The 20,462-nt window shown below is 33.9% G+C and overlaps 10 protein-coding genes across 10 annotated transcripts; 7 read left to right on the top strand and 3 right to left on the bottom strand. All coding sequences in view use genetic code 12, as the record gives it.

Annotated features, from left to right (window-relative positions):
- Nucleotides 1-111: 111 nt before the first annotated feature.
- On the top strand, nt 112-585 carry TRS20 (TRAPP subunit; the record flags this gene model as incomplete). The annotated part of the gene is made up of 1 exon (XM_049407997.1): nt 112-585. One exon carries the CDS (start codon nt 112-114, stop codon nt 583-585), a length of 474 nt encoding a protein of 157 aa, XP_049262661.1.
- A 70-nt stretch (nt 586-655) lies between these two features.
- Nucleotides 656-2,635, bottom strand: J8A68_004077 (uncharacterized protein; the record flags this gene model as incomplete). The annotated part of the gene is made up of 1 exon (XM_049407998.1): nt 656-2,635. The coding sequence occupies one exon, from the start codon at nt 2,633-2,635 to the stop codon at nt 656-658; it is 1,980 nt and encodes a 659-aa protein (XP_049262662.1).
- A 665-nt stretch (nt 2,636-3,300) lies between these two features.
- On the bottom strand, nt 3,301-4,041 carry J8A68_004078 (uncharacterized protein; the record flags this gene model as incomplete). Its single annotated transcript, XM_049407999.1, has 1 exon — nt 3,301-4,041. The coding sequence occupies one exon, from the start codon at nt 4,039-4,041 to the stop codon at nt 3,301-3,303; it is 741 nt and encodes a 246-aa protein (XP_049262663.1).
- A 374-nt stretch (nt 4,042-4,415) lies between these two features.
- Nucleotides 4,416-6,314, bottom strand: STB5 (Stb5p; the record flags this gene model as incomplete). Its single annotated transcript, XM_049408000.1, has 1 exon — nt 4,416-6,314. One exon carries the CDS (start codon nt 6,312-6,314, stop codon nt 4,416-4,418), a length of 1,899 nt encoding a protein of 632 aa, XP_049262664.1.
- Nucleotides 6,315-6,481: 167 nt separating this feature from the next.
- Nucleotides 6,482-7,858, top strand: J8A68_004080 (N,N-dimethylaniline monooxygenase; the record flags this gene model as incomplete). Its single annotated transcript, XM_049408001.1, has 1 exon — nt 6,482-7,858. The coding sequence occupies one exon, from the start codon at nt 6,482-6,484 to the stop codon at nt 7,856-7,858; it is 1,377 nt and encodes a 458-aa protein (XP_049262665.1).
- A 102-nt stretch (nt 7,859-7,960) lies between these two features.
- Nucleotides 7,961-9,643, top strand: J8A68_004081 (uncharacterized protein; the record flags this gene model as incomplete). Its single annotated transcript, XM_049408002.1, has 1 exon — nt 7,961-9,643. The coding sequence occupies one exon, from the start codon at nt 7,961-7,963 to the stop codon at nt 9,641-9,643; it is 1,683 nt and encodes a 560-aa protein (XP_049262666.1).
- A 627-nt stretch (nt 9,644-10,270) lies between these two features.
- Nucleotides 10,271-12,373, top strand: ZCF17 (Zcf17p; the record flags this gene model as incomplete). The annotated part of the gene is made up of 1 exon (XM_049408003.1): nt 10,271-12,373. The coding sequence occupies one exon, from the start codon at nt 10,271-10,273 to the stop codon at nt 12,371-12,373; it is 2,103 nt and encodes a 700-aa protein (XP_049262667.1).
- A 363-nt stretch (nt 12,374-12,736) lies between these two features.
- On the top strand, nt 12,737-13,534 carry J8A68_004083 (exosome non-catalytic core subunit; the record flags this gene model as incomplete). The annotated part of the gene is made up of 1 exon (XM_049408004.1): nt 12,737-13,534. The coding sequence occupies one exon, from the start codon at nt 12,737-12,739 to the stop codon at nt 13,532-13,534; it is 798 nt and encodes a 265-aa protein (XP_049262668.1).
- Nucleotides 13,535-13,638: 104 nt separating this feature from the next.
- Nucleotides 13,639-15,663, top strand: J8A68_004084 (tRNA methyltransferase; the record flags this gene model as incomplete). The annotated part of the gene is made up of 1 exon (XM_049408005.1): nt 13,639-15,663. The coding sequence occupies one exon, from the start codon at nt 13,639-13,641 to the stop codon at nt 15,661-15,663; it is 2,025 nt and encodes a 674-aa protein (XP_049262669.1).
- A 2,172-nt stretch (nt 15,664-17,835) lies between these two features.
- Nucleotides 17,836-20,160, top strand: J8A68_004085 (uncharacterized protein; the record flags this gene model as incomplete). The annotated part of the gene is made up of 1 exon (XM_049408007.1): nt 17,836-20,160. One exon carries the CDS (start codon nt 17,836-17,838, stop codon nt 20,158-20,160), a length of 2,325 nt encoding a protein of 774 aa, XP_049262670.1.
- Nucleotides 20,161-20,462: the final 302 nt, after the last annotated feature.

A 20,462-nucleotide genomic window follows, 5' to 3' on the forward strand; every position in this document is an offset into this window, starting at 1 on the left:
CGTGTCTCAATTTTTCTTTTTACACTTTGGAACACTGGAATATCTTGAAGCTCTTTGGTTGACCAGTTCACCTTCTTTCCTTATTACTTACTATCCAATCTGGACCTAGCAATGTCGTCATATTACTTTACAATTATAGGAACTCAGGATAATCCAATCTATGAAGTAGAATTCTCTTCATTTAAAAATATCCCCAGTTCAACAACCACTGCACCATATGTACCTGGCAAATCACAATTTCAACCAAGCATTAAAGAACTTCTACCATTTATAGCCAATTCCTCATTAGATTTAATAGAAGAGTCACAATGGTCATCAACCCCATTACATCTAGGAAAAGTTGATTCATTTTATGGATTACTGGTAAATGCATTCTTAACCCAGGGGAATATCAAATTGATCTTATGTTATGATGGTAATGTTAGTGGAAGTAAATCAGAAGAGAATTCAATTAAACAATTCTTTATTGAGATTAATGAATTATATGTAAAGAATTTATTAAATCCATTTTATTCGGTTAATGATCCTATAATATCTCCGGAATTTGATTTAAAGGTTAAATTGTTAGCAAAGAAATATTTATAGATTTACAATTTAATTATAGGGAACGAATATATATATACAAATAGGTTGATTTGGGAAACATCTTTATTGATTAGTTCTTATCTTCATTTTCCTTTTCTTCAGGTGTTTGTTCTAATACTTTTTCAGTTTCAATTTTGTATTCCCCATTTTCGCCTTCCACAATAATACCTTGATCTTTCAATGTGGTAAACATATCTTGAGGAATCCAGCCACCAGTGGCAGCAAATGGACTGGAAACAGTTTCAACTTGATATTGTTCCAAATCTTTATGGAATTCATCCAAATATTCTTGATCAAATTCAATTGGGAATTCAGTATCAGTAGAATCAACTAATTCATTAGCAACATAAGCTTCCCACATGGCTTGTAATTGGACAATAGAACCTTCAACATAAAGATAATCCTTATCATTCTTTAATTCCAATGCTTGTACATATGGACTCTTTAATACTTTAATATGAGGCGATGCAACGGCAATTAAATCGTGTCTCTTGGAATTTAATTCCAATTCCCAAAGTCTTTCATTTCTAGTTTTGAAATACATAAATTGATATTGTTGTTTTTCAACTTCATCCATTTGATTATAACCTGGAATATCTTCTTCTAAATTATAAATCTTAGCACCATGATAAGCTACAAAGTTTGGATAACTACTAAGAATGAATGGCTTAATGGTTGTATTTTCGAAATCAATGAAATAATTTCCCTTGTCTTTGGTTTGAATAACATTCAAAGGATCTAAATCAGGTACATATAATCTTGGTTTAAATAATTCTTCAGCATTCATAATTGATTTAGATTTTGGATTAAATAATTGATTTCCAACTTGTTTCAAATGTTCAAAAGTTTTGATTTGTTTGTTAATCAAATCTTCAGAACTAGTTTCACCTGCATCGGCTTGAACTAAAGATAATCTATTCTTTGCATTTTCCAATTCAATATCAGCAACAGCAGTGACAACATCAAGTGGCTTATCAGCATCCCAAGGACCATTATATTGGTCAACTTTACTCTTGGATAACTTGTTCTTGTTCTTAGTGAATGGCCTTTCTACACTGCTACCAATCCTCCACCTATTCTTTAACAATGGATTTTCTTCTCCATCATATGGTAATTCACTCTGTAACTTAACATCAACATCATTACGGAAATATAAGGAACCAGACTTATTGAAAGTGATTGATAATAATTTATCTTGAAATTCAGAAATTGGTTCAATAACCGATTTCAATTTACTAGTAGTTTCTTCTGAATCTGGAGCCAATGGGACCCATTTCTTCATTAACAATTCTCCATCTATAAATTCTTCCAAAATGAAAGGAGCTTGTAATGAATTTAATTTAGAATCTCCATAAGCTAAAACTTTTGGAACATTTAAACCTAATTTCAATCTAAGAAAATCCATAGTAGCCACTTCACTCTTGATTTTTTGAGAAATAGCATAATCTGAATCTAACTTATATGGAATTCTCAATACTAGTTCTTTACCAGTACTTAAAGTGATCTTATAAATACGATGATGTTTACCTTCATGAATACTAGCAATAGATTTAATTAACAATTTAGAAGTACCTTCACCTAAACTACCAATTACATCCTTACCTAAATTGTTAGATAAAATATATGTCCCATCTTTTAATTGTTGAGGTTGTTTAAGTAATGGTTCACCACTGGTATCGATATTTTCTTTCGCATTTCTAGCAATATTCAATTCTTCAATAATTGAACTTATACCTTCAATCGAAAAGAAAGTAACACGTTGGAGTTTCTTTAATTTATCATCCTTTAACCATGAACCCCAAGTGTATTGGAAAAATTGACTTCTATTTGGATCATTGGCATCTGAAAGTTTGGTGAAAACTTCAGTTGGCTTTTCTGATGTAGTTGCAAGGAATCGAATTGATTTGGTTGCAGTCAGGGATTTTAAGAGGGTAGATGTAAGATTTCTTGTCAGTTTGGCACTGACTAATGCGTTTCTGGAGATTCTTGAGAGCATTGTAGCTGTTGGGGATTTACACGGGTATCTAATAAAGAATGATGAAGACCCCATTTTTTTTAAAGAAATTTTTCACCTCGTTGGCTCGGCCGTCGTAGAAATGATTGCTGCGAATCTTGAAACAAAATTTTGCCGGGGAAATTGAAATTTTATTGCGAGAGTAATTTCCACCAGCCCTGCCAAAGGAAAGAAGGAAATCACATAATTAGTGAAAGATATGGAGAGCTTTAGTTTAAGCATTAAATTGCTTTATTTAAATATCTTTTAAGCTTGCTTTGATTCAATTCCCCACTTCCTTGCATAGAAGTACTTCATCTTTTCACTGTGGCATTAGAACTACGGGGTCGGGTTTTACCACGGACTTTCTGATCATTTAAGACAAGCTGTTCAGTAACGTTGACAATGAAAAGACTATCAACAGTAAGGGAAATGTGTCGTTTTACCAGCTTTTAATTTTTTCGTTTATAGTCCAAATTAACTGTGAAGCCAAAAAATGGCATGTTGCAGCCACTCGCACTAAAAAATATCTTGGTAAAATGTCAATCATGCAACAATTCATGCCCAAAGACTAATATTAAAGAAATAATAGATGTGTGATAAATCAAGTGTCAAAGTTTGTTGAGAGGTTCTCTATATCCTAAAGTAAACATTATGAATTTATTAATTTCGCACGGATGCATTTATGTAAATTAAATTAATAAGAATGTCTTTGTTTCTACTTACTTAGGTTCACTCTCACTGCTCATATCTTCTTTATGCTCGGCTTGATCTCGGTGAAGCGGATGCTTAACGTGATGCTTTAAATGTTTTCGGATTTTAGACTGACTAGTATCAATATCAATATCCGCAGAAGAAGACATGATTTCATCTCCACTACTGGTACCAGGTTCTTCTAATGAAATCTCATTGATTTCCTTCGCCAATCTGGATTTGGCAATGCTTTGTAATTGTTGTGTATGTATCATATTGGCAATAATATTACTTGAATAAGCAGTTGGTCCATGCCTATGAAGTCTTCTTCCTTCAATCCCATCCTTGGTTGCAGTAGTCGAAAGGCAAGATGTTGTTGAATTCCGAGATAGCGGTCTTGAAGGAGTATCTATTGCCAAATACTCGGGGCCTAGCAGTTCACTTGCAGTTTCACTTATTATATTCTGTTGATAATCTGACTCGGTAGATACCAAGGACAAATTAGTCCCATTAGTATCATTCAATTTAATTCGTTGATTATCGAATGCTTCTAAGTTCTTGGATGTGACACTGTAATTTGAGTCTTTTGATGATATGTCATCTACGTATTCATACCCTGTATATCTCTCTTCTCCTTGGTTGTCACCGTCATCCTCAATATCGCTACCATTCCCAGTCGAATCTTCACCTTCCATGTAGAAATCGTCCGGCGAATCCAAGTTTATTTTCCCACTGAAAATTGATTTAACACTAGCGGCTGGGTGTGACATTTTGAATATTCTGTATAAGTTTACTCCGTATAACTTCAAGAACTACTTAAAAATGTATAATTATAACTTCTTTATAAAAAAGTATACTTTGAAATAAACAAAACTTGATTTTAAAGTTTATGGAGAATTCCAATTAAATCAGTTCAAAGAGACTTTAAAACTTACAAATTCAACAGGGAGTTGGTTAGTTGGTTATATGCAGTATATAATAATTGCTTTCGTCATCCCATTTTTTTATTATCGTCACTCAAATTATTTTTCTCCACAATAATTATTAAAAAATAAAATCTTAAATTCGCTATACAAAAAGTATTTTTATATCCTGTATACAACACTAAATAGAATGTTCTCTTGCATGGAAGAAGATGCTCCGTTTAAGAAGTTGTTGTTTGTAAGAATTCATTCTCAAATGAAATATCAACTGAATGAACATTTAATATTTCATGATATGAACTACTAGCACCTAAGAGCTCACGGGACAAGTTATCCATATCTGTATTACCACTGCTAGTTAAAGTAATTTCTAACAATTTATTCTCAATTTGTTTAAATACTTCAGCACATTTCTTAGCCACAATCCAATCACTACCAAAAGCTTGTAAGATTTCTATACAATAACAAATCTCAGTTTTTGATTCAACTAAATCAATTGTCCATTTACAGAGACAATAAAGCATGGTAGTACAAACCATGAGGAATCGATACAAGGTTGTCCAATTTAAAGGAAGGAGTTTTGCAATGTATAACTTATAGGTAGATGCTAATGTTTCAAGACAGGAATTCCCGAGAATTTCAAGCATACTAGGAGAAGGCGTAGGATTCAAATATGATGGGCGATATAGCAAGATTAACAAATGATGGTATCTTGCACTATACCATGGAATCAGTGAATGGAATGAAACCCTCGATGTAGGAGTATTGATTGATCCTGCTTCCGTATACCATTCATCAATTTCAGTTCTGAGCTCGGATAAGACTTCGTCTCGGTACACTTCTTTGGGTTTGTTCTTGATACATATGTGCTTATGAGTACTCACCGAGTGGACTCGACGGAGAATTTGACCTTCGATTCTTCTTAAACCTAATAGGAGATGGTTTATATCTATGTCTTCATGATCGTCGTCTAATAACACTGGCAATGGAGTGTTTATGTCATCGTCACTAATCGCAACTGGTCGACCTAGCGACACACAAGTTAATCTGTCAAGCATATAGACACTCCAGAATAAACGGGATCTAAATTCGACTTGTCTAGGAGTCAAATTTTTTGCCTCAAGTTCTGAGATCGCTTTATTTAAACCAAGATGGATTGCAAGTCTAGTGACTTTACCCATTATTTCCCAAGCAGTGAATTCAGATGGATCAAAAAATGAATATAATCCTAAAAGAACTAGATATTTAACATTCTTAAGATCATTACTCGATAGATTATTATGAACATGATTCAAGGCTTTACTAACGAAAAACTCAGAAATCTTCTTCTCTCTATTAATAACCCCGGATCTTTCTAATCCTGTACTTCCAATGGCGAGTACTATGTACAACTCGAATTTATCATCAAAATCATCTAGATCAACTTTATCATTTTCAAATAATTTGTTAAACTGATTAAGGAACTGACGTTTGTTTATCACAGGACACGCTCTATAATTATGAAGGAAGAAAGCGTTAATAATTAAAGATAACAATTCTTTATCGATAATCGGAGGGATAATACTAACATTAGAATTTGTGTTTATCCCAACTGCACTTATCAAAATCTTGGAAATTTGTTTGGGATAAGAATGAAAATCTGGAGCTCGAGCATCAATAGGATTTAATACCGTACTACTTTGAACGACGGGGGAGTTTAATGGAACCTGACTCTCAGATTTTAAGTTGTTTTGGACAAACGTATATTCTTGAATGCCAACAGTCTCTAATGAACGAGAGATTGATCTAGTTCCAGACATTGAGGATGATGATGCTTCCTCAACTTCTTCAGAACCCTTCTTAGATTTTCTTTTCTTTCTTGGAACATAAGTACATGACTCTCCAGCTTTATCACAATTAAGGCACTCAGGTGTGTTCTTGCTACACTTTTTCTTTAATTTTCTACATCTTACACAACTTGTCAACTTATCAAAATCAATTTGTGGCGTAGTAGAACGCGAAATGCTTGGCTTCTTAATACGGAATTTCGTTACCAAATTTTCTGATCCTTCTACTGTTGATGGCATGGTTATTATCGACGATATATCGCTCGTGATGCTGTGTGTTGATTCTGCAGACATTGTTAGTCGTTGTTGTGTGTTAGAAAAAGGGGGAAAGTGTACTGTGGATTTTTACTCATTGAAAATTTTGGAGCCACACCAAAAAATTTACTGTGGATTGCGATTGTCAGATAAGAATAATGTTGCGCAATGATTCAAGATAGGGTATATCTCGATCCTCAGAGGATATGACAATTTCACAACCGCTTTACAATAGGATAGCCATCATTGGTGGAGGTCCTCTGGGTCTTGCAGTTGCAAAAGCCTTGGCTCTAGAAACTGTGAAATTTGACTGTGTAGATGTATTCGAGAGGAGGGACAACATAGGTGGAGTATGGTATCATGGAGGCAATAAAGCTCTAACTCGACCAACCATACCTTCTACAAGTCCAGTTGACGAAGAAATAGTATCAACGGAAGCTACTGTTTACGATCGGTTCTTTTCTCCTATTTATGAGCATATGGAGACCAATATAACATCGAAGATAATGGAATATAATGGAATTGAATTTCCTTCCAATGTGCCGAAATACCCTACACGAGAACAAGTAGAGTATTATATCCAAAAATATGCAACTACTATTCCAGATGAAGTGAATATCCGTTTGAATGCTGATGTCCAAAGGGTTGAGAAGATTGGAGATACGTGGGTGGTCCAAATAGAAGACACCATATCCCATATTATTCAAGAAATAAAGTATGATGCGATAGTTGTTGCGAATGGACATTTTAATGTGCCATATATCCCTGATGTCCCAGGATTAAAAGAATGGAATGGAGTCCTTCCAGGAAGTATTCTTCATTCAAAATACTACGAAAGTCCCAAGCAATATCGAAAGAAACGTGTTCTTGTCGTTGGAAACTCAGCAAGTGGTGTAGATATATCTACTCAGCTAAGTGCTTATGCAGAGGTATTTGTTTCAGTGAAAGATTTAGATAAAATTCAGTTGAGAAATGATCTCATTAAATATATTGGATTGATTGAAAAATATGACCATGTCAATCGATCAGCTTCGATGAATGACGAGATGATCACCGATATAGATGTGGTGATCTTTTGTACTGGATATCTTTACACATTTCCGTTTTTGAAATCTATCAACCTAATTACTGATGGGTTTCAAGTAAATAATTTGTACAAACAAATGTTTTACATAGACGATCCTTCTATTTCTTTCGTTGCCCTCTTACGAAACGTCGTACCAATGCCTATTTCAGAATCTCAAGGTGCCGTCATTGCAAGAGTCTATAGCGGAAGACTTGTCTTACCATCAAAACACGACATGAAACAGGATTACTACAGCGAGTTGGCACTTAAAGGTTCCGGTCTGGATTTCCACAATTTCGCATTTCCAAAGGATGTTAACTATTGTCATCATTTACAACAGATTATTGATGATAATAATCTAACACAACCAGGATTATTGGCTCCTGTTTGGGATGACGAACGAACATATCATAGACTGCAGACTAAAGTAGAGAAGTCAAAGAGGTTGGAAAAGTTAGTACAGCATGTTCAACGTTTAAGAGAAACTGGAGAGGAATTTTCTCTCCCTGATTATTGAGTTTAGTTTTTATATTTATAAATAGAGCACTTTTTTTTTGCAACCATTTGTTGCCAAATTTTTGTATCACTTATCTTCTTCTTCTCTCTAACAAACAATACAATGCAAGGCCAATCATATAAACAAGAAATCTCGGTGCAAAAGTCGCAAGAGTTAGTTCAAGAGTTAGTAAGTGTATCATTGTATTGCATCACTTTTTTACGAAATATCTTCGAAGATGAAAACTATTTGGATAGCAAGTGCTATGCAGATGATGCAAAACAACATTCAGTTACTGATAAGAATTATATAAGAACAAAGAAATTAATTAAAGGAGTTAGTCAACAAGGTGATGTCTTTGTCAATTGTGTTGAGACGGGAATTAAAGCCACGATTGAATTAGAATATCTAAAGGCAATCCAGTTTTCAATTCATCTTTCTGAAAGTTCACCTCAGAACATTGTCGAGAGCTATGTGTTTGTTATAGACTACTTAAACCAGAAGGTTTCTATTCTGTTGAACAACTTGCATGAACTTACTGTTGATACTGCTGAGGTCATGAAACAAATTCAGAGTTTGATTAAAAGGTTGATTGTGTTAACGCAATCTTTGGATCCTTTGCCCGATGAAAAATATATCTCAATTCGATTGATGTTCAATGATAAGTGTCCATCTGATTATCAACCTCCATACTTTCAAGATTGCACTAATTCTGATCCTGCTGTAATTCAAGTGGAAAAAAAGGCTGATAATGATGATTCAAGGTTCGAAATTGGTTTCGTTAACACAGGTAAAAATAAGGTTAAATTGAACGTTCTTTGTGCGCCTTCAGATACTTCAGTTCCAACCACAACTCTTGATCCATTTGATATTGTTGATGGTATCGGTACTGATGTAGAGGATCTCCCATCTTGTTCATTACATTTGGATGACTTTTTTGAAACAGAAGAAGTGGTTCCCCATACACAAGTGATCCCAAAGCCTAGAATCCAAGAAATTGAAATTCAAAGCTGTAAGAAATGCAAAGCTAAAATTAATTTAATTGAACATGGTGACCATACGAATATCAAAAACAGGAAAGCTATCTGTATGAGGTGCATGTTTCCAGAAATGGATCCAGATATGTTAGTTCTTATAAAAGTTAGGTTGCTTTGGAATCATTTGCTTAACAATGATTTTGGCACCTTTGGAACTTTGTTGAATGCTATGGATGTGAAAATTAATGAAGAAGAACTAATTGCAAAAATTTTCAGTAGACTATTTTGTGATCACGCACTAATTATTACCAACAGAGGTATTTTCAGTTCCGCTCATGGAGATTACTCCAGAGGATCAGGTGAATTTACTCCTTTGGTGTCCGGAATGATCGACAATAGTGGAACTGAGTTAGAAATTGGAAGACAATACTTCATCATGTTTGTTCCCAAGCTAAAAGGCGCATTCAACTTTATGAGTTATGATAACTCGGTAGATCAAATTTACTTTCCTAACTTTATGGTGGCAAGAGTCGACATGTATCGGAAAAATCTCAAGAAGTTCAAAGCATTAAAACAACCATCTTTGCTTGAACCGGTTAAGAGCAATTCCGCAGGTCTGCTGGTTTCCAACATTTCGTACCCAGGCAGAGATCAGTTCAGTGACGCGGCCGAGACGACTAATAGCTTAGCTGATCTTTCCTTTGAAGACTCTTTGGTGTTCTTATCGCAGCAAAAGGATCAATTCGCTATCCCAACCACAAGGAAACCAGATCATCAATTGCAGACCTTAGAATTGAAAAAGCGCAAAATAAGCATAAATAAGATCTGATGATCCGTATTTTACATGTAGGGTGGCTTAAAATTTCGCTAGTAATTTTTCAGACTCCGAGGAAAAAAATAAAATCGAAACACGTCGTATCGTGCAATACAGAAATGGAATCGTCTGATTATGTGGGAAGACGCTTTAACTAATATCATGTCATCTATTTCCGTAAGTCGCTTGACACTGACTAAAAAATTTATGAAACAATGGCGGATCTCATCTTGCGCATACAATTCTAGTACTTTTTTTAATTTGTTTAATACTGTAGGAGAAATGTGTAGTTTAAGTCCTCAACCGTCAACACCAAGAAGTTGCACGTTTTTGAAATGTCATTGCCAAGAGTATCATAACGCATCTATTCCTTATTCTAGCCACTGAGTCTCTCTTTTGTGGCATGCGCTTTCTTGTAGGTCATTAGGTCTTTGGGGGTCATCAGATTTCGGAAATTAAAAGAATGGTGAGAAGAAAAAAAAAGTTTTCCAATGATTTCTCGTAATTGCATTCTATTGCGGAATTACTAAAATCACAAAGAAAAAAAAAATTACAGAAAAAATTCTTCAATGATTTAATGGACCATACAGCCACCTCCACTAATTAACATTTTCAATACTTTTGTGGGAAAGCAAAGTTAAAATGAGTAAAATAAAAACACGGAATACAACAAGAAGACGACATACAAACTCAAAGTTGGGATGCCAGAATTGTAAGAGGAAGAAAATAAGATGTGACGAACAGCTTCCCCAATGTGGCAACTGTATTCGAGGTAAAAGAGATACATGTTCATATTTAAATTTAAGCCCAGCGGAAATAGAGAAGATAAGGTTAACCCATTCATTAAGAGATAGTCAGAATAAATTATTGAATCAGAATTATAGGTTACCTACTTCAACTACAAAGGGTCAAACTTCACAGAATTATAAATTGTCTGATACTATTCTAGAAATTAAGTTTGAATTGGCAGATTTACCTATAAGGATCCCATCGATACCTTATCCACCATTACAATTTAATAACCTTTCTGTTGATGACTTTTCCGACGAGTTTCATGTGATAACAGAAAGCGAATGTGCCTCTTCCACGAAATCAACTCCTTTTCAGCCAAAGAAATGCAACAAATTACCAAATGCTATAGAGCAGGTACATGTCTTCCATCCGCTTCGAAATATATTTTGCAAGAAGATAAACGTTGAACCCCATTCTGGGGCAGAGTTGACGTATCATGGAGTAAGTGGGAAAGTATCAATTTTTGATTTCTTGTGTAACTGCTTAATGCGTTTACCAGCCAGGGTGGATGAAAATGATTATATACTTATCCAAGCTTATCTATGTCTTGGTGAGGCAGTATTGCTAAATACATTCCATCAAAGAATGAAGTATTCCAAGTCCAGTGATAACCTGTTTGTGAGTTTTTTAGACAAGAATTGGCTAGAAAGACATGGCCATTGTCAGCGAAATCTCAGATCTGCACTTGCTGATTTTGATAAAATTAGTATGTCATTAAGTCCGCAACGTATGGCTCACCTTGGGGAGATTTATTCCTTTTCTAGTTATCTATTGAGTTTTGCTATTTTAATGATGAAGTTTGGTGCGCAAAGTTATTTCAATTCATCCAAAGGAGTATGCGCATGTTTTGATGTGTATTCAAGATATATAATACGTAATAACTTGCGACCCATATCAATTGTTGGATTCTTGTTAAATAATTTACAGACCAATCTTGTTTCAATTAGTCTCCCTTCATACAATCCACAATTTTTATTTGAAATAGAGTCGAATTTAAGAAGTTTGGAATTTATATTTGCTAGTCCACTTACCTTTGGAAAAGATTCGATAGATGAAAGATTTAGAAAGATAGAATTTGAATATAAAAGTTTAATGAAGTTCTTTTCTGACGTTTTATTGCCAATTATATTTCTGTCAAGAAATGAAAATGTCGTTTGTTCATATCCCCCATTGGTTATATATGAGGTCTTTAGGCAATGGCATACAATAATCCCTTCTGAAGCAATGGCATATAAACCTAAATGGGATAGTGATTATCCCAAAGAATCTTCATTTTTGAATGATTTATCAACCACACTTTATATGTATTATTATGCAATGGCAGCTGCATTGGATGCTGTGTTCCCAGCGTGCAAATATTTATACAGTATGAGTTTTATGTTTCCTACAAATAAATTCTTCATTAATAGAAGTGTCATGACAATTAATAAACAGAACCTGTATATGCAAAGGTTGTACAAGTATAGAATTGATGAAACTGTGCAGAGACATATTTATTACGCCTCAAGAGTATTTGCATTTTTCAGGAGGAGATTTGTATTTTATCACAACAATATAATCTGGTCAAACCCATACAATGAATCTCTTGTGCAAAACAGGTTTCAATCAAGAGTTATAGCCACCGACTTGGAAGTACCAATTAAAAGCTTTAATACTACCTTAATTAGACCAGAGCATTATCCAACTAAGAATGATAGTAATCCTAATAACGTGAACAATCTTGAGTTCATTCGAGAAGATGATACAATGACGAAGAAATTATATGCAAGGAATATCGAAACGCTTTCATTCTTTGATGAATCGTCAATCTTACAATATGATTTTGAAACGATGCTATTATTACGTGATTATAGACCGTTAGATGTATTTCCTAGAAAGCGTAGAGCGTTGGAAGTAGAAGACATAACTCAATATTATGAGGATAGGTTCTTTATACTAAGTACCATAACCTAGAATAGCTTTTTAGTATAAAGTAAATAGATAAATAATATTTTGAAAGTGAATTCCTATTGTGCATAGACTATACCTTCTTCTAACTATATTTAACTGTCTCCGTAAAATTAATCGGTATTCACCTGTGTAACCCTGGTTTGATCCGACAGTAACTAACGACACATAATATCAACGCGTGTGTGATACTGAAGTCGATATTTTATTGCCAAAGAATTGATGATGTTGGTAATGGCTGCAATATAAGATTTTGGTTTTGTGTAACAAGTGCAGGGCCAGAAAAAACTACAAATCTTGACATCTTGAGAAGAGCAAAAACACTTACAACACACTATTTAAAAACATTTATAAATTAGTAATTCCAAGATGTCGCATAGTTTAATATTACCGGGTGATAAACTCCCTATCGAAGATGTAGAAAGTATAAAGACTGTTATAGGTCCTGGAATCTATAAGAAGCCAACTTCAAATACACTCATTGCATCAACTGCTGGAATCATTTCAGTTGAACAAAACAAAAATCATACCAATCAATTAGTTTATATAGAATCAAACTCAAAGAGATATATACCCCATACTAATGATTTTGTAATCGGTATAGTTACAGGTGTATTGGGAGAATCATATAAAGTTCAATTACAAGATTTTTCTTCAGCTGTCTTACTTCCATTTATGGCATTTCCAAATGCAACTAAAAAGAATCGTCCAAATTTAAAAAATGGTCAAGCAGTATATGCTAGAGTAACTCAAGATATTCCTGAAATTGAAGCAGAATTAGAATGTATTGATCCAACTACTGGTAAAGAAGGTGGGTTTGGATTATTGGATGAATCTGGTTACATATTTGATGTGAATTTGAATTTTGCTCGTGAATTGTTATTTAATCCAAACACTATATTCTTAGAAATGTTGGCTACAAAATGTAAGTTTGAGATAGCGATAGGTATAAATGGTAAGATTTGGATCAAATGTGGTGAAGGTTTGAAGATAAAGGATGAGAATAGTATGGAAGAAGATAATGACGATAATACTTCACATACACCTGTGAGTAGCATCAAAGATTTACGTGCAACTTTATCCGCAGCAAGATTTTTGACAAGATGTCAATCTATAACACAAGATAAACTTAAATCAGAATTAAATGAAGCTTTTAAAGGTATATAGAAAAGGTATAAATTATCATGTATAGTAGTAGTAGTAATATTAGTATAAGAGTGAAAAAAAAAAATTCTTGTAGTATCAAGATCATCGCCAATCTCATCGCAAAGATGTTAGAGAATGAAAAGATCCAGAAGCTCGATGCTAACCAATTAGCAAGACAGCGTAAGAAGATAGAAAAGGATAGAAGAAAGAAGGTATATGATGATCAACAAGTTCAAGGAACAAACAACTCTTCAATCGTTTCGAAGAGAAGTGTTGAGATGTTGTATCTTACCAAACTTCAACCAGAACTAGGTGAATGGTTTAAACATTTTGTCAAAAAGGGAAAGAGAAGATCCCCTGCTATTAACCGAGGATATTGGATTAGAATGGAAACTATTATGCAAATGGTTGTTAGAATCATGAAATTAAACCCGAGTGGGAAAATTCATGTTGTTAATTTAGGTTGTGGATTTGATCCATTACCATTTCAATTATTATCGTTATATCCCGATTATGATTTAAATTTTATAGACATTGACTATCCTGATTTGATCCAAAATAAGTATGATATGATTCAACAAGCTGACGAGATTAAAGGAGTTATTGGTACCCAACTGGAATCTACTTTATGTAAAATCTCAACCAATAATTATAAACTCGTAGGATGTGACTTGAAGAATTTGAAATTATATGAAGAAATACTTCCTCAATTAGTTGAAGGCGATTCCTCAATCAAAATCTTTATTGCCGAAGTTTCATTAGCATATATGAAACCAGAATTTGCCAATCCAGTAATTGAAATATCAAGTAAAGTTTCCAACAGTCATTTCTTAATCTTGGAACAAATAATGCCAGATTCTCTGGATAATGCATTTGCAACTAAAATGTTATATCACTTCAATCATTTAAGAAGTCCAATTCAATGTGTTGAACATTATTCTACAAAAGCTGCCCAATTACAACGATTCAAACAATATTATCCAAATGCTGAAATTAAGAATTTGTTTGAAAATTGGTTATACTTAATAGATGAAGAATCTAAAAGAAAGGTATTCGAAATTGAGGAATTTGACGAATGGGAAGAATTCATAATTTTCTGTCAACATTATGTAGTTGTTCATGCTACCAATTCTGATCAAATGATTTATGAATGTGAAAATGGTGAAATTGAGTCCCAAGAATATCCAACCGATGAATCAGTTTCTATGTCATTAGATGATAGATTTGATAACGAGCAATTGGAACTTAAATTTCCGGCTGTGGCAGCAAGTGGTGACAATATCTATATCAACGGTGGGTTAAAGCAAACAAGAACTAATGAAACTCTTGCATTGGATATTAAAAATGGTACCTTATTGAATGTAGCACAAGATGAGAATGCTCCTCCACCTAGAATGTGTCATACATTGACTACTATGGGGGACAAGATGATATTGATGGGAGGGAGATCTAGACCAGGGTATTCTTTCCAAGATGTTTATAAATTCCAGGATAATGCTTGGGAAAAGATCAGTGACCTTGAATTGAAGCGTGCTAGGCATTCTGCTGTTCAGCTAAATGAAAGACAGATATTAGTTTTCGGTGGATTGGAATCTGGTACCAATTCTGATAATTCATTCATGATATATGACGTTGAATCTGGCGAGAACAAACATGTGAAATTAAAAGGAGATAATCCCGGGAATTTGGCAAGTTCTTCAATTATATATAATGGAGAATACGGTTTAATTTCAGGAGGTATAATTGATCATTTTGTCCCAGTAGTGAATGATAAACTATATAAATTTACAATTGAAGGTGATGTTATCAATATAAAAGAAGTGTTTCAACATCCGTTGTTGTCTAGGATTGGAAGTCAGATACGCTTCCTTGACCTGAATAAACTTCTTGTTGTGGGAGGAATATCACCGTTGCAAATTCTCACCCGTAGAACCAATATAATGACTTTAGATTTGACAAACTTCACCTGGAAGAGTTTTGAAATTCCTCAAGATATCAGAAGTCAACATCCTCCAATATTTATTGGATTTGGATTGGTTGAAGAGAAAAGAAATGATGGGAAACAATCATTTGTAATTGTAGGTGGTGGTGCAGTATGTTATTCATTTGGAAGTTGTTTTAATACAGTATATAGATTGGATATTTTATAGATTTAAAATCAACCATTCCCCAATTTGTAAAAATACCTTTATAAACTAAAGCAACTTAACTATGTAAGAAATTATTGGTGCTGCCATTTGAAGGATTAGTTGCCAAAAAACACTAATAAAAATCTGAAAGTGCTGCAAAAAAATTCTAATTCATTCTGTAACTTTATACAAAGTTGACTACCAACTTATTACTCCTAGTTTAAATGGAGCTAACTCTATATATATGACTAAACGTGTCCAATCCAACTGGTTGCTGTTTTTTTATCCATTATAGACTCATAGCTTGCTGTACTAACATCAATAACTCCCTGCTTCCAATGCTTAATCTAAACTATCAAGTCCCATAACATCCATCATTCTGGTTAATGCCACCTTGATCTTAGCTATACATCTCCGAATGATAAATCACAAGATCGTTCTATTGGAATGTTGTTGTCTCGTCTTGACAAGATCTTAGAGGGTTGTTGGTGGGGTTCTGTGGTTGCAAACTTGAGTACGGCTTTCCTGAGCCAAGAATTGTGATAAGAAAAACTAATACTCTGGTCACTTTAGGCAAACACCATCATCAGTTTAACCACGGGCAATGATTAAAATTTCGTTAAAAAGTTAGAACAATCGGATAAAACCACTTACTTTTCATGCATTGCAGATGATGGTGGCTGCAAATTGAATGATGATTTCGTGAGTCATTTATCTGCATCAAGGCTAATTAAAGAGGTGAAGTTTCAATCCGCTACGTCCGCGGATGTTCTGAATCCCTTTTCCCATATCTATTTCAAGATCCAAGTTACGGACACTGGTTATGGTTATGAGTATTTCCCCCCTGAGTTTAATTATACAAATTTGGTAGATAATACGACCAAGCAAGAAGTTGGAATTTATCAGAAAAAAAAGTTTCTTTCAGAGATCATTATTAGGAAAAGAAATTTTATTTTTAGAGAAAACTAGGCTGGCTTAGAGTCATCGAATCAAAGACAATTAATGCTGGCTCGGCTCGTGTTCAACCCGATAATATGATGCAATCACACAGGAATAAGTCATCATGGTAATAGTAATAACTGACTAACTTGAAATCCAACTAAAAATAAAGCTATCGTATAACCACCTATCTCGCCTCGGTACAAATAATCTTGTTTCGGCCCGCCCCTCCACCCTTCCAAGCAAAAGAGACAAAGAGTGAGGAAAAAAATCATGTCATAAAATGCACTAGCTCATCGACTCATGCTATGTTTGGCTTAGAGAATTTAGTCAAACGCGGGATGAAGTCATGCTTTCCGATGAGATCAATTAAATTATCCCCGGAAAAGCTGACACAATTGGCTAATAATAGCAAACAAACTTGAAAATCGTAAGCAATTAAATACTATCATCTTATTAACAACAGAGGGATGTGTGTAGTCCATGAAGTATTTTAAATGTGGACATAAAACGTTTTTTAAACTTTTTGTATTGCATAAAATGGGGGCTGGAGAGAGTAGGACGGGGGGGGGGGGATTTTTTAAACTGGTTAAAATTTTAAAAAAGTTTAAGCTTTTTTTCAGACGTGTTGCTTTTCTTTTTCGGAAGGCTGACTGTATCAAAAATAAGTTTTGAATGATTAAGGAGGCCATTCACCTTATCCTTTTTAAATAATTAAACTATCCCGTGTTAAAATCCTTGGTTTCAATTTTTGACTTTGCTTTACATTTTATTTAATAATTTGGCTGCTTTTAATTAATTAATAACAAACTCCACAAATATCCCCCATCCCCCCTTTATACCTTTTTACTTTGTTAATTAATATTTTTTTGCCAGGAACAAAAATACAAAGAAAAAAAATGCAATCAGATTTTGTATTGAGAGAAGAATTTATTTTATTATTATAGAAGATATTCTGAAAAACTAAAAGGAAGATACTAAAATAATTAATTAAATTACCACATTTCAGTTTAAACACATTTAAAAAAAAATTGAACTTTAAATCTTTTTACATCCTTTTTTATATTTCTAGAGGGTTTTTTTTAATTCATTAACGAATTATCCAATTTTTCCTTTAGGCATATAAACCAAATTGAATTAGCTTGAATTCTTTAGTGGGTTTTTCAATCAAAGAGTGTGGTGTATAGATAAGTTTTTAGAAATATCCCTTTCCCCCCTCCAAAAAATCCCTTAAGAAAATAAATTAATGGTGAGATGAACGATTCATATCCCGCATTGTGTCCTAAACAAAAGGAGTTCCCACTGCAGGCATCAAGACCTCATCCTAGCATACAGATAGACCCTAGTATAACATCAACATCTCCATTTGAGTCAACTGCATCCTCAGCTACATTAAATAGCTCAGACACTACTGGCACTTCTACCCTTCCACTACCCTCCCCCTCCCCTATATCCCCCCACCACCAAAGACGACATTCCGTGACATATGAGCCACCACCACCACATTCTACACATCCAACCCTACCTACAATCCCAGATACCACCAAGAGCTCAGTCTCTCATTCAGTTTCCTATGATAATCTACGTGAGTTGCCGTTATCGATGAGGTTTATTCATAAACCAAGTAGGTCCCAAGAATTGTATATTAAGGCTAGTGATCCAACTAAGGCCAATAGTCTATTGAATGCTCAATTAACTTCACCGGTCAATCTTAATAAAGAAGCAGATATTGACCCCGTAAGAAATAATAGTATTGATACCAATAGTGATGTATTAATGTCTTCTTCTTCATCGTCGTTGAATTCCCCTCAAATTAGTTCAACCAACTATTCAAATGGTAACTATAAATTGGTTCGTAAGAAATCTGGAGAGCTTTTGAAACCCTCATTAAAGGGTGGAATAGTTGGCTATTTTGATAAGAAAAGATCCCTTTCGTTACCGGCAACTCCCACTTATAAACAAGTTCATTTTGGAAGTGCAAATGACATCCGATATTTCAAAAAGAAAGACAAACCAGCAGCAATATCTGCTACCAATTCACCTACTTTGGAAGGTGCTGAACCGGATGAGTCAGACGAATATAGTGTAGAAGAGGAAGATTCGGAGAATGAAGATATGGAATATCATAATTTCTATTTAGATAATAAAGGAGATACAAAATATCCAGGAAGAGCGGCCATGTCAGAATCCAATTCAGTATCTACTAGCAACAAGTTGTCACGACATGTTGAATGGGAGTTAAAATTACTTAATTTCCCACCATTATCTTATTTACGTAAAATTGAAGCTGAAACCCCAGTATTTTTAGAAAAATTATTCTTATCAGTAGATAAGAGACATTTATTAGGATATATTGCTGTTAAAAATCTATCGTTTGAAAAATATTTGACTGTTCGGTATTCATTAGATCTGTGGAATACAATAATTGAAATCCCAACTGCATATATACCTGATCGACCAGAAGTACTTAAACTTAATGATTATGATCGTTTCACTTTCAAAATCCCATTGAATAGTTTGTTTAATAGTTTTAGGATCTCCAAAGATTCAGCTGATAGTTCAGATGATGAACGAATAGTTGAATATCATAAATTGGGTAGTCAAGAAAAAACTTATGAAATGTGTATTAAATATTATGCCAATAGTGCTGAATTTTGGGATAATAATGAATTTAAGAATTATCAAATTAAATTAATTAAGACTACTAAAGGTGGCGAACCTCCGGCTGTTGGGAAAATATTGGAACATACTACCAAACCAAAATATTCAAATGCATATCTTAAGAGAGTTCAATCCGATTCACAAATTGAATTACATAAGAATGAAATAATTCAAAGAATTGAACAAGAAAATGAACTTCATAATCACCATGGCCAACAACAACAACAAGAAGAAGAAGAAGAAGAAGACGAAGATGAAGATGAAGAAATGCTTGATGTTGAAGATGAACAAACGGAAGGTACTTTGGTAAAACAAGAAGAAGGAGTTTCGCAAGAAGAAGCAAATCGAGAACGTGATCGTGATGCATTATTTTTAAATGATAATTCTTCAGATTTGAATGATTTTGTTAAAAACAATTATTATTTATCATCCCCGTTATTATCTTCATTACATAAGAATCCGGACATATCTGAAGCATACATCAAGAATACCAATGATGATGCTGCCAAAATCATTTCTCCATCGCCTCAACCAACTATTCCATCCAATAATTATAAAGCAAAATTCCAATCCCAATTATCGGGAACCAGGCCATTAGATACAACAGATTTCAATAAGACTGGATTTCATTTAATTGATGATAAGATGGAAATCGATGAAGATACTCATAGATCTCCACTTGCTAATAGAAGTAAATTTTTAAATTCAAAATCATATAAAGAATTATTAGATAATTATTGTTTTTTCAGTTCTTCTTCACCAACTGATGATGATCATTCTCCGGATGGGTCATTCAACCGTGGAAGGGCCAAAACTAATACCAAGACTAGTACCAATGGGAATGGTCATGGAAAGAATGGAAGTTCTGGTGAGGGTCGAAAAGAATCATATAATGTTTCTTCATTTTTGGGAACTTGAGGTTTAGAGAGTGAGTGAGATTTTACATTTTTTATTTGTTTATTTATGTGTGTTTGACGGCAATCATGTGTCTTGGATTATATGATAGAGATCTACAAATTTAGAGACATATGAAGAGAGATTGGGGTTGTGTTTTTTGGTAAATGTTTTACAGTATGAGAATTGGTTTATAAGATTTTTTGTTTATGGAAAAGACGATCGCTGGGCGTTGAAATCTTTTCGATTATTTTTGTGGAGATATAAATTTTACAATTATTTCATTAAATGGGTTAATGAATAAATTTAAACGGCCAAAGAAATAT

Source organism: Hemisphaericaspora subhashii (genome assembly GCF_019202705.1).
Source record: "Hemisphaericaspora subhashii strain CBS 10753 chromosome Unknown scaffold27, whole genome shotgun sequence".
Classification (NCBI taxonomy): domain Eukaryota; kingdom Fungi; phylum Ascomycota; class Pichiomycetes; order Serinales; family Debaryomycetaceae; genus Hemisphaericaspora; species Hemisphaericaspora subhashii.